The sequence below is a fragment of the Lissotriton vulgaris genome, unplaced genomic scaffold, assembly GCF_964263255.1.
Source record: "Lissotriton vulgaris unplaced genomic scaffold, aLisVul1.2 SCAFFOLD_3613, whole genome shotgun sequence".
NCBI lineage: Eukaryota > Metazoa > Chordata > Amphibia > Caudata > Salamandridae > Lissotriton > Lissotriton vulgaris.
This window is the reverse complement of record NW_028245015.1, coordinates 115,019-128,632: the sequence shown is the minus strand read 5'-3', so window position 1 is coordinate 128,632 and position 13,614 is coordinate 115,019. Positions and strand designations below refer to the sequence as shown.

The 13,614-nt window shown below is 43.8% G+C and overlaps 1 protein-coding gene across 1 annotated transcript in view; it reads right to left on the bottom strand.

The window, feature by feature from the left end:
- LOC147666665 (vomeronasal type-2 receptor 1-like) overlaps positions 1-13,131 on the bottom strand; it is an 87,108-nt gene extending 73,977 nt beyond the window's left edge. Inside the window, exons 1-2 of the mRNA XM_086948985.1 lie at positions 12,766-13,131; positions 3,065-3,349 (exon numbers count right to left, since the gene is read on the bottom strand). Coding sequence (XP_086805111.1) covers positions 3,065-3,349; positions 12,766-13,131 — 651 coding nt within the window. The remainder of the gene's footprint in view (positions 1-3,064; positions 3,350-12,765) is intronic.
- Positions 13,132-13,614: the final 483 nt, after the last annotated feature.

Genomic DNA, 13,614 nt, shown 5'->3' with positions numbered 1-13,614 from the left:
GGGTTAAGGAAAGGGATCTCCTGTCTCCCACAACGGAGATGCTCAATGCCTTCACCACCCTGAAACGTTTGATCACCTCCACCCCGATTCTGACATCACCAGACTTTTCCTGTCATTTCTCCCTTCACACAGACGCCTCAGACTGTGGGATTGGGGCAGTGTTGTCACAGGTAGGGGAGGAGGGGGCGGACCATCCTATTCTCTACATCAGTAGGAAGTTATTCCCGAGGGAACTAAAGTACCCTACTGTGGAAAAAGAGTGCCTGGCTATACGGTGGCCTGTGGATAAGTTGGCGCATTATCTGGAGGGGCGACCGTTTACCCTTTATACTGACCATACACCCCTCCAATGGATGGCCCGCAACCCTATGCCTTCACAGTCCGTCACACAAAGGGCATTGACAATACGGGGGCTGACTATCTGTCTAGACATCCACTTCCCGAACGGAAGTGTCCAGGGGGGATGGTGTGTAATGGAGATGGGTGGCCTCCGCCCCCCGTGCGAGCCTGTAACTTGTGACCCCTCCCTCTTGTTTTCACAGCCCCCACCTACTCCTACGTGGAACAGGTACGAGGAGCGGTACAGCTGTGATGAGGAGGAGGCAGGTATCGGGCCCTTTAACTGGTCTGGCGGGAGTGGAGAGGGGGAGGAGTCCGACGCCACCTTAAATGATATAGGAGAGACAGCACAGGTGTGTCTTTACACCGGAGGAGCGGTCAGTGGAAGGTAGGTGCGGCGTGGAGCAAGAGTGAAGAAAGAGACGGAATGTTGGAAGAGGAGGTGCGGGAAGCATCGGCATCAGAAGAGGAGAATCAAGAACCCTTTGTAATGGAGGAGGAGAGGCGAGGACCCGGAGTCGTGGAGGAGAAGAGACGAGAGCACGCTGAGACAGCGAACAGACGGAGCTCAGAGGAAAGACAGAAGCCAGGAGGCCAACGACACTGCGAATCGCCCAGCCGCTCCCCTGGAGGGGTGTGGCTAACCGAGGTGTGTGCACGTATAGCGGGTTGGGTTGGCAGGAAAGTAAAGGGCAAAAACCTTCCCTGAGCCCCTTTGGTAATTGACGGTTTCCACAACACTCACTCTCCCTAGTATCTATCGAGCACCGGGTTGTCCTCACTACCCCCTCCCCAACACTGTTCATATAGCACTTATCCTGAAACATCCCTCTCTTGTTTTTCCCCACCGGCGGAGAGGAGGGCAAGACGGAGCCAGACGAAGGAACACGAAGGAGGAATCAGACGAGGCGAAGGGAGGAAGGGGTCTTAAGAAAGAGTCGCCTAGAAAGGAGCCGATCTCCAAGGAGAACTGCTACCCAGAAAACCTGTACTGACCTACTTTACTACCAAATAAAACCTGGCAGTGCTATAACAAAAACACGTCTCCTGCCTTTCCCTGCCCCCAAGTTACACTTACCCTAACTAATATTGTGGTTCCTGCTTGCTTAGGGTACATACCTCTGCCAACTCTGAAACCCAATTACTAATAGGCAGTACTGTTGTTTTCAACACACTTTGGCTGTGTTCTGGGTTATGGCCTTATCTGTAGGAAAAGAGTATGTTTTCAGATATGGAGATTTATTTACATTTTTCTTTTTTATTTGTCTGCCCTAGCCATTGTTCCACAAGCAGGAAATGGATTTGTCATCTCTGTCATTATCTGGGTTTTGGACAGTTCCAGCCAGCCCTCATTGTTTTGAGGTCTGATACAAGTGCTTTCATTAATTCCAAAATAAGCAAATTCTTACTTTCTGTTTCAACGTAAAAAAGACTAAGGTTACCTCTGGAAACTTGTTGTAACTGCGGTAACACCATGATAAATATGCTCCTGTGTTTTGAAAATTATTTTACCTATTATGATGTACCTTTTAATAATACAAATTGTACATTATATTTTATAGGGTATCATCCCAAAATAAGAATTTCGGGCCATATTATCAAGAAAGGGGGATACATTATCACCGCTTTTATCGGCAGGAAACTGCCACTAAAGCTGCGATAATGGGCTTGATAATATGACCTTGTGAATTCCCATAGAAAGTCCAGACCTGGGCTTCTATGGGAATTCACAAGTGCATATTATCAAGCCCATTATCATTGCTTTAGCGGCAGTTTCCTGTCGATAAAAGCGGTGATAATCTATCACCCTTTCTTGATAATATGGCCCTTCTACTACTACATACCCTACTTACCTCATCTAGCAAAAAGGATATTCTACACACTAAGCACCTGTCCATTTTTCTGCTGTGACCAAATACAAAGACTATGGATCATATAATAGTGGAAAAAATACCCTTTGGGGCCTTACTTTTTGTTTGCACCCCCTTGACAAATCACCCTCAAAACTTTGCATCGTCCACCAATTTATACAAAGCAATAGGTAAAGACACACTTACCATAAATATATGTACCTTGTTTGTTAAAGACCTGTGTGGTAAAGGCATATTGTTGTAATGTGTTAAGTGCATGTGTGGTAAAGGCATGCATCATAAAGGCATTGCATGATAATGCATGTGTTGTAAACGCTGTTCAGATAGTGTGGCCTTGCTTGGAGTAGGATTGAATGAGAGCTTCAGATGCCTCTTCTATTGCAAGGACATTTTGCAGAACTCATGAATAAATGACAGGCTGAGGAGCAATTGTACTCCCTCAGGGATACCTTACCCCCTATAAGAGCCTGGCAGCCTTGAAAGCTCAAAGAGCAGGCATGTCCAACCATGCAGTCAGCCCTGGCCTTTAGGGTGAGTCTTTAACCTACTCATGAGCTGCAAAAACATTTATATCTGCTGTGATATAATAACTCACAGAAGGAAGCAGCAAAGATATGTAGAATTTTAAGCAAATGTTAACAACAATGGAACACCATTCCTTTGGCTTTAAATAGTGCCATTAATCTATGTATTAATCTGGTATGCAGGGATTTATGCCACCGTTCTCTTCTTGTTTATGAAATGTAAAGATCATGCTACACAGGCAAAATATAAATGCAACAAAAGACCACCAAAAAACATTGAAAAGAAAACCAAAACAATTTACACACTTCCAATATCTCTAAAATCCGTACCTCAGGCATGCTGTAGCGGTCTAGTATCGAAGCCATTGCAATGGAATTAGAAGATGTACCACCACCAACAAAGCCAAGCATGATGGGAAAAGACTGACATACAAAGTTTGGGACTGGCTTCTCCATTCCAGTGAGGATGGCAAGAACCCCTTCCACAGCTCTCTTCTCCGACAGACAGGAGTCATAGACCCTCAAAGCCAGGGTGATGTTTGGCAGCAGATAGGGGTTCTCATTCACCTCAGTGACAGCAAAGAGTAATCCCAGCACGTCCCTGTAGTACCGGATCTGAAAACTAGAATGTTTTTAAAGTTAGCAGTCATGTGGGAGGGTGACAGTTTGATGACTGAGAGGAAGAGCACATAAACATGTGCGAAGATGATAGTGTTGGAAATGACCATATTTCTCTTGGTTCACCAAGTTTGTTGCCTTCTTTTACTTAGCTCATTTTTGTTGGCCATTATGACTCTGCACACTTAACCCCTACTAACCAGTGTTAAAGTGCATGTGTTTTCCCTTTCAAACATAGAAAAATTGGTATACACTTCATTGGCACATTTCTTTATTCTTCATCCTTAGTATATGCTACTAAATGTGCACAGAGCCTGTCAATGACATGCTATGAGAAATCGGGTTGTTGGTTGAGGGCTCAGTCCTGCTCAAGCAACTACCTCAATCTTGTCACAGTGAAGCAACAAGAAGGTACTAAATGAATGTAAGCAAAATCCTCTGGTACCTTGACAAAAAATCAGTGAGGCTGAACATAGAGGCAAAGTATTTGTGCAGCACACAAACAGCAATAAAGTAAAAACACAACATAAAAAGCACCACACCAATTTAGAAAATGGAGAACATTTTAATGAATTATTTAACACCAAAATGACAAAAACCTAATCAGTGGTTGCAGAGTTAAGCATTTTCGAAGTTTAAGGTAAAAAACAGTGCCTAAAAGATAAAGTGTTCACCATGGACATCTGGTTGCTTGAGATGAGGTAAAAGTTGAAAAATATGGTCAACAGCAATAGAGCATGGGTGAGATACAAGAAGCAAATTGGGACCTTACCTTTGAACCTAGAAATTTTAGCAAAAACATGTTGCTGATTTTGCTGCTGCTGGGCTTGTGGGGGACTTCAAGCCCCAGAACCCATTGCTGCCAGGAAGGAGGGGCTGTCTATGTGCTCTTAAACACCATTGTTTATCCGCGGCGCTGGACGTGCATGAACCACGCCTGGGCAAAGTTGGAAGTACAAAGAAGGGGTGGTCCGAGTTTAGATAATTAATTTACAAGTTACTCTGTATCACTCCATACAGATAATCACCACATATACATTTCGCTAAATATAACTGAACAAAATGAAAAATAAAGTATGCAATATTCAAAGGCAAATTGCATTTATTTTTTGCAATTGTTTACTCTTGTAAATTTTTTCTAGAATTCCTTTTGAATCATCAACATTTGTTCAATGTAATTTTGAAGTCATTACATAAAAAGTGCTCTCAGTGAGAAAGGGAAGGGAAGTGAAGAGTTTGTGAGGGACTGGGTAAAGGTGGTGTGACATTCATAACATCACATTAAAATCAAATACGCCTTTACAATCAAGGTAGTATAAATGTTCCCAAATCACATCACACATAGGTTAGGTATATGTGGTGATTATCTGTATGGAGTAATACAGAGCAACTTGTAAATAACCTCGGACCCCCCCTACTTTGTACTTACCTATTGACCCAGGTCCATGAGTTTTTAGGGCCAACCCCTTTATACCTCACACATGGGCAAAGTTGGAGTCATGGGCAGGTCTGTCTGTGCCCATCAATAACAGGAAGAGACAGGGCAGGGCCAGCCCTCTTGGTTCTTTGATCTCAGTAAAACTTAGGACTGACTGTTCTCAAGCCAAGAAACTATGAGTTAGTGAAAGAATTTCTTGTATTCCATTTGACTGGGGTGCCCTATTTCTATTGTTCATGCCTTGTTCATCTGGCCATTCTTTGTTGAACTCAAGTCCCACATACACCTAACTGGATGTTGTTCCAATATGATACTGCACACATATCTGTACTTAGTATTTGTTATCAGCTTAAGGGCCAATGTTTGTGCCTATTGGTGGGGGGTTTGGGCCTTGGTGGGTTCTGGTGCAATGGAGACTGTCGATTTTTGGGCCTGTAGAGTGGCAGTCTGGCTGCACGTAATCGCGGTGACCCTGTCCTTAGTTACTTCATCATTTTATCCTATTGTACTTGCAAATTTGCATCCAAATCTAAATATGGGGAAAAGAAAGTCAACTGGTTGTGGGAGTGGGGAGACTCGGTCCAAAAACAATAAAGCCAAAAGGTTTGTAAATCTGAAGGAAGCACCTGTTTTTGCTAAATCAGATTGACGATCCTTTAGTTGAATCTGATGAAATTCTCGTTCCACCAGCCCGGTTGGACCTAATTGAACCTTTTGCCCCACTAACCTGATCGATCCCCCAAGCAATTGAAACTAGCGCCATGAAACTTTTTTGGTGTACCTACGCTCAAATAATTCCCCCAACTTCAACTTCAACTTCATTGAAATTTAAAGCTGCAGAAATGCATTCCTCAAATATTCAATAAACCCACCACACCTAGTACAAATAATTCCCCTACTAGCTATGCACTACTGCCCTCAAGTATAGACGAGGCTGAATCAAGGACCCTTGCACCTTTATCTACTGACCCAGCCCCAGGCACTCTAGACTCTGAACTTATTCTAACTAACCAATTTTGACCGCTTTTGAATCTAAGCTGCATGCAAATGGGAGGAAAGGATTTGGAGAAGTGTGTAGGTGCTATGGGAATTAGGGTAGTAGAGGGGATACTTGAAGGGAGTAGTGAAGGACTAGGGGATGAGGTCTCCTCAAACAGGCTAGCTAGAAATGACTTTCCAACATTCAGAATTATAGCTGATCTGAGGTCAAAAGTCAACTTGGTGAACTCTGCTTTTCAAGATCTTACTAAGCAGGTAAATTCCTTCTAGCCAGAGGTGACTGCAAAGCTCAATTTCCGAAGCAGATTCTTACCCAGCAAACAGAGTCTGCTCTCTGCTTATTAATTATTCATATCCTCCCATATCAGAACCTTACCAGCATTCTACATGCGTAACCACCAAGTGTACCCCTGTACTACCTGTCACTCATGTAGTTCCTGGAGAGATATAAAATGGATAGACACAAGCTAATGAAGGCAGACCTGGTCACCAGAGTATTGTTTCTACCCCTAACCACCCATTGTAATTCTTTAGTGCCTACAAACCCCCCCCAAGCAATTTTACTGGTTGGCGGAAACACACTTGGTTACGTGATAATTGTATTTATATGACTAATGAGCCCAAAGCTTCCTCCATTATTAAATAACATGGTGAAGACTCCCTAACCAACAAAGCTATCAACTGGATCTGCGATGTAAGGGGTTGTCACTCAGTCATACAGGAGAACATCTTGCAAGCTAAAAGACTAACCCACTCATACACCTTGACAGACTGTATAGTATTGCTCCTGGCAGCTGGAAAGGTGACCTACAATCTTATAGCCTTAGAACCTAGATCAAACTCCCCTACTCCTACTGGCATCCAGCTTAAGTATTGATCCTCTCAACTTACACTGCTGTCTACTGTCCATAAATTGATTATAGTTTGTAAAATAGTGTTTACAAAATAAACTTTCAGAGTGCTGAGGTATAGTAGTATTATTAAACCTTCAGGAAGACCCTCAAGACCTGGCTCTTCGGCTAAACAGTCCTGCTCCCCCCCTCTGTGCCTTGAGACCCTCACGGGTGAGTATCGCGCTTACAATTCCTCTGATTGATTGATGGATGGAGGGAGGGCTGGATGAGATCCTGGCTTGCCATGGCCATATATTTGAACAACTGGCTACTTGTTTTAGCGAACCAAGATGCCCCAAGGTCACTGTGAAGAAGATCAGTCTGCAGTTTGTCTGGTTCAACAAAGAGTGTATCAGCCTCCGACATCAACGAGCCCACGTTATTAGCACAAATAATGTGAAGCAAATACAGAAAGTGAGGAGATCCTATAAGTTAGCCCAGACTAGAGTGAAAAGGATGGGATCAAGAATAGATTGGAGCAAATTAGAGAGGCCTGTGCCAGAAATGATTCCCAGCAATTTTGGGTTTTAGTCATTAGGAGAGATACTAATAGATCCCTGCCATCCGCTAACAATATTCCAACAGCAGCTTTGTTTGATCACTATTCGTCACTCTACTCTGGACCTTGTCTCATAGACATTGAATACCCCACCCTTGGATATGCTTATCTTATTGCTATTGATTTCTTCTCCAGATAAGAAATCAGGTCTAGTATTAATTCCATTGTAAGGGCTAAAGGCCCAGGCCTCGGATGGCATTCTAGGAGACGTTTTTGTGACCGTTCCAGAGAACTAGACAACCTACATCTTGGCCCTAGCGAATGGGATCACAGCAGGGGCCTAAATACCATCCTCATTGAAGGGAGAAGAGGTAATACCAGTATACAAGAAGGGTGACAGGTCCATACCTTCCAAATATAGGCCTATTAGTCTCATTGTGTTCAAACGGTGTTCGCTCGCGTACTCCTTTCGCAGATAAAGGTTTGAATCAGCAACCACAATATCTTGTCCCCAATGTATCAAGCTGGATTCAGATAAAAAATAGGCACCATCAAGCAGGTGTTAAATTTCTTCTATTGACCTGGAAGACAGTGGTTATTGCCAGGGAAGTCTTTATGTAGCTTTTATGGATTTTAGGTCCACTTTCAACCTAGTTCCAAGAAATAAGCCCTGGACCGTTCTCAAAGAGATGGGCCTCCCTGCCATGGTTGTAGCACTTGTTATCCATTTCCATGAGGCTAACTTTGTAAGGGTTTGTTGGAACAATCAAGGACAGCACAATGTCTCAATCCAAGTTCACATGGGGGTCTGACAGGGCTGTGTACCTGCACCTACGGTTTTCTTGTTAGTTGTAAATGGAGTAGTCCAGCTCATTTCTGAGGTCCCTGCAGATGCCCCATCCTAGGAGGCGACAAAGTGATAATGTTGTTGTTCGCTGACGACCTGTTGTTAGTCTCTAAAACTCCTAGAGGGTTTCAATTACTTTTGTGGCCTAAAGATCAATACCTCGAAGACCAACAGCCTGATTCATCAACGGGCCGTTTTGCGAGCCCCTAATAGCGAATCATAGCGATTCGCTATTAAGGACTCGCAAAACGGTAATCATGTAGGAATCGCATAATAAAATGCGATTCCTACTGATTCCTTATTTGCGATTAGCAAATTGCTAATCGCAAATAAGGAATAACTCGCCATTCATTCCTATGGGCCAAAAGGCCCATAGGAATGAATATGGAGTATTCCTTATTTGCGATTAGCAATTAGCTAATCGCAAATAAGATTGCGATTTGAAGGGTGCCAGGGGTGTCCACAGGACACCCTGTAGCACCCTCAAATGAAATTTCACACAGGTGTTGCACACACACATGTCCAAAGGACATGTGTGTGTGTAACATGCAACTCAGAAAAATGCATTTAAATGCATTTTTCTGAGTTTTCGCAATTTACCGCGAGGTCTGACCTCGCGGTAAATTGCGGCAAGAAATTGCGAATTCGCAAATTTAAATTAGATGTTGAATTGCATTTAAGGAATCTCTAATAGAGATTCCTTAAATGTAATTCATCGCACATTTGCGACATCCCAATTAGCGATTTTTGCATTTGGGATGCTGAATCCCAAATGCAAAAATCGCTCTCGCAAAGGGCCGAATTCTCAGAATCCGGCCCCTTGCGAGCGCAATTTAGGTTCATGAATCGGGCGGCAAGCTTTTAATGTTGAACCCTCATAAAACATACAACACTGGGTTGGGTTCCCTTGGAGAGAGTGAGTACTTTTGACAATCTGGGGATCACTCTCTCAAGCGATATGTCCTAGAAGCCTCAAGTATCAAAGCATACTCTCTATCATAAATAGATAACAGGGCCTCTGATCAAAGAGTACAGGACCTCCCCCAGCAAACCAGTAGCAGCCCCACTGCATATATATGACTGCAAGGCCATAGATTCTGTATTGTATGTTGTGGAACTCTGGGGATTCGAAAAGTGGAGGGCCTCCTTATTACTGAGAACACATTCTTGAAGGCCTTTGTTTTACTCCCCGCAGAGCACCCCTTTTCATTCTCTAAGGCTGGATATGAGACAAGCCACCATTATAGAGAGGGCCAAGTAAAGCCCCCTAATATTTTGCTGAGGACTAGAGGTGCTGTGGAAAGCTAAGGATCCAGAACGGCTGCCCAGTAAGGAGTTGCTCAAGAAACAATATTGGAATTTGGAGGCTCAGTCCTCTCAATGGTATCCGTCCTGGTGTCTCCTAACCATGGATTTCAAACTGTCTGGCTCATTCGAACAATATTTGGAGGATATCACGATTCCTCAAAATAGGAAGCTTTACGTGAAATTTAGATTCGGCTCACTTCCTGTGAACTTGCTCACTCAATTCTATCTCAGGTTTGCCAAGGCTGTCCCCTTGCCATTGAGTCAATTGGACACATATTATTTGCCTTCCCACTGTACCAGCGGCCGAGTGCCAAATAGCTGGTTCCCATTTGCAAAAGATTTGGCATTCGATACCATCGTGAGGCTCTGCGCATCTTCAAATCTGATTATGGATTTCAGGTAGTGTGCGCTGTATAAGTTTCTCGCTAATATGTGGGAAATTAGAAGGTCTGTGTAGAAACTGTAGCATGATCATACTTGGTAATGTATAGCACTTCTAAGTAACTTTTATCATGTTTTAACTGTTTATTTAATTGTTTATTTACTTGTTGTGCATCTGTGAAATTCGTGATTTTATTTGTTCCTGTTTTTAGCACTATTTTCATCACATAGCCAGCATGGCGGGCCATGCCATTTAAGTCTACTTAGGGATAGGCTCTGGCTGACCTTGATTCCAAGCGCCTCTGTCCTATTTTATTTTCTTGTCTAACTTTCAAGCAATGGAATCATATTTCTAGTTGATTACAAAGTACGTATTTAAAAGACTTTTTTTAACTCTTTTTATTGATTTTCTCAAACTGGACAGGTGCACAGGCAGTCATACACAGTTTGCATATTGTAATATTCAATATAGTATTCAGTATACGGCAACATCTGAGAAATACAAAATCATACATTTATACATTGTAGGGTGACAATCAAATCATATAATGCCCCGCACCTTACTTTGGTAAATCAGGTTTCTCGGATTAATATACATTAGGCAGAGGTCAACAAAAAATTCCTTATTGACAGTAACTAGTAAGTCTCTGATCCCCTCACCCCACTAAGCTCAGGTAGGCCTCTTCCATATGATATCGGTAACCCATCAATTATTCCCCTTCTAAACTTATTTCATATCCCGCACCACAATCCACACTTCCGGAGGTTGGACAATCATAACCACTATGAGTAGTCCACGTGTGCAGGTCTGGCTCCCCTCTGGGGGCTGGAGTCATCACGCGCCATTAAATAGCATTTCAATGGGGCCCAAATGCCACTGGGTCTGGAAGTCACTGGTAATAACTCAGCATATACCTCAAGTTGTTCTTGACTATAAATGAGATCATCTATCCAATCCTTGAATTTAGGCGCTCTCCCTATGCCCCATCGGCATGCCACTCTCCTTTTAGCCAGGAGTAGTGCCAGCGCAGCAAATTTACGGTGCGCTGCATGCAGTGGTTCCACGTATCCCAAGAGCGCTAACACTGGGGACGGTTCCACAGTTATATTTATCATCTTTGATAGGGCAGTAAAAATCTGTAGCCAGTATGCTTGCACTCCATCACAAGCCCATGCAAGGTGCAAGAAATCGGCACCTGGGGCATGGCATCTATCGCAAGTATCTGAGTCGCGTAGCTTGTACCTATGTATGCGTGCAGGTGTATAATATAACCAGTGTAGGAATTTATAATGAATTATTCTAAGTCTACTGCTCGCCGAGATCCGCTCAGTTTACTGCGAGCAGAATTCCCATTGCCTATCCAATAGCTCTGTACCTAGGTACTGTTCCCACTTTTTTTTCGTCATCGCAACTGGCTGTTCCCTCAGTGCATGCACCGTTTTATAAATGACAGAAACTAGGTTTTTAGCCGTAGCACCCTGAAGAATCCGCTGTAGTGGCACAAGGATTGGGGGTTCGTTAGGGAAGTCTGGTGTAATAGCCCGAAGTCCCTGTCTGAGGCTGATGTACAAAAAAGTAACGAGAGGTGACCGTTGAATACCTGTAAACATGTGCTCCAATGTTCGAAATGTTCCCCCATGATAGAGGTCCCCCCAAGTTATAACGTGTGCGCGTTCTGCCAACTTGTGAAAAACATTCTCCTGTAGAAGGGGCATGTCTGGGTGGTACACTAATGGTAGAAGCGGCGAGTAAAGCATAGGTGCATCCAACAGTCTGCCCATTTGGGACCAAGCGTTTACCGTGCTCATCACTTTCGTCGGCGTCCTATCTCTGCCAGGGGGTGGGATATATAATGCACCCTCAATAGGAACCGGAAGGGCAAGCCAATGCTCTGCCGCTATCTGAGGCATATATCGAGGTTGATGCACCCAAAAGAAAGTGCAATGTGCCTGCGCACTATAATAATACAATTCAAAATTGGGAATCCCAAATCCCCCTTGTGTATAAGGCCTAGTAAGAATCTCCCACTTGAGCCTCAGGTTCTTACCCCCCCACAACTGGCGGGTTAGCTCAGATCACAACTGTTTAAAGAAATGATTTCCTGGATAGAACGAATATTCAAGAATAAATAAAGTAACTGTGGCAGTATCACCATCTTAACCTCATCGCTGCTTGAAAGTTTCCCCTGCTGTGCTGGACAGCAATAAAAACAAGGGCAGGGTGATCCAACGCGTTATGTTGTCTGAGATGCGAACCATACTTGTCCCGTAGTAAAGGCGCATTAATTCGTCCCTATCTCTTGATATACTAATCCCTAGATATTTAAACTCGTCCTCACACCATGTTATAGGGTAATCCATGGGAAATTTAGTTGTTGCAGCAGTAAGGGGAAAAAGGCACGATTAGCTCCAGTTTATTGAAACACCAGAAAGTCTGCCAAACGTTATAAACTCCCTAAGAATGGGGTTCATGTTTTGCTGGGGGTCACGGATATTGCACTTCAGCGTTTTATCCCTATAACGTTGCCTCAACTTTGCTGCCAGGGTTTCCACTGCAATCGCGAAAAGTAAGGGCGACAGAGGGCAACCCTGTCTTGTGCCTCTTGTAATGGGAAATTCCTGAGACATTTTCCCATTAATGGTTATTTTAGCCGTTGGTGAGTAATATAGTAACTTAATCCAGGATAGAAAAATAGGAGGGAACCCCATGCGCTGCATTACGCCAAGCACATAATCCCATTCTATGGAATTGAATGCTTTTGTAGCATCTAAAAAAAAATTGCTGCCATAGGTAAGTCATCAGAGAAATTATTCATAACTGTAAAGAAGGTCCTCAAGTTATGAGATGTTGCCCTACCAGGAACAAAGCCTGATTGATCAGGTAAGATTACGTTTTCATAAGGAGACAAAGGCACATGGCTATAAGTTTAGCTAGTATTTTTACATCACAGCTAAGCAAGGACAGAGGTCTATAAGAGTCACAATGCCGTGGCAGCTTCCCTGGCGATGTGATGAGGGCTGCTCTCATAGAGGGGGAAGATGTCCCACCTCTAGCGCATCCTCATATACTTCTCGCAAGATTGGAGCCATCAAATCGATGTCAGTTTTATAAAATTCAATCGGGATGCCATCCATTACTGTGGCCTTTCCGGATTGCATGTGCATTATGGCGTCTCGCACTTCATCCAATTCAAACGGGGTGCTCAGGAATTGATGCTGTGTATCGCTCAACCACCCCAGTGACACATTCTCCATATATTCATTTAAATAGAGCTTGTCCGTCCACATGGTAGTGTACAGTAGGGTGTAATGTGCAGTGAAGGCGTTTAATATGTTTGCTGTATCCCTATATTCCAACCCATCTAACCCCTCTATTTCTAGCACCACATTCGTGCTTCGTGCCATTCTAATCATTGCCGCTAGTGCCTTACCCGGCCACTCTCCCTCGCAATAACATCGAGCAGTCCAGTACCGCCCCCGAAATCTGGATTCTTTACGGGCTTCTTCCTTATATTCTGTGAGTATCTCCCTAAATTTCGATTGAAGAGCCGTATCCGGGCGGAGGGTAAGGGACTCCTCCAGTGCCCTGAGCTCAGTCTCCAGGGGGGTCAGTTTATTCAATATGTCTTTAAACACACCAGATCCCTTCTCCATACAAAATCCCTTCAAAGTAACCTTAAATGCCTCCGATATGGTCTCAACGTTGTCAACGGAAATCCTTGTTACGCTCAAAGAAGTCTTGTACTTCCTCCCTGAGCTCCTCTTGAAAAACAGTACCAAGCAGCATTGTAGGGTGTAATCGCCAGTAAGATCGCAGAGGACCGAACTCCTCCGCAGACAAGGTGAGCCGCACCGGCACATGGTCTGAGTAAGTCCTAGACAAGTGCAGTACTCCCG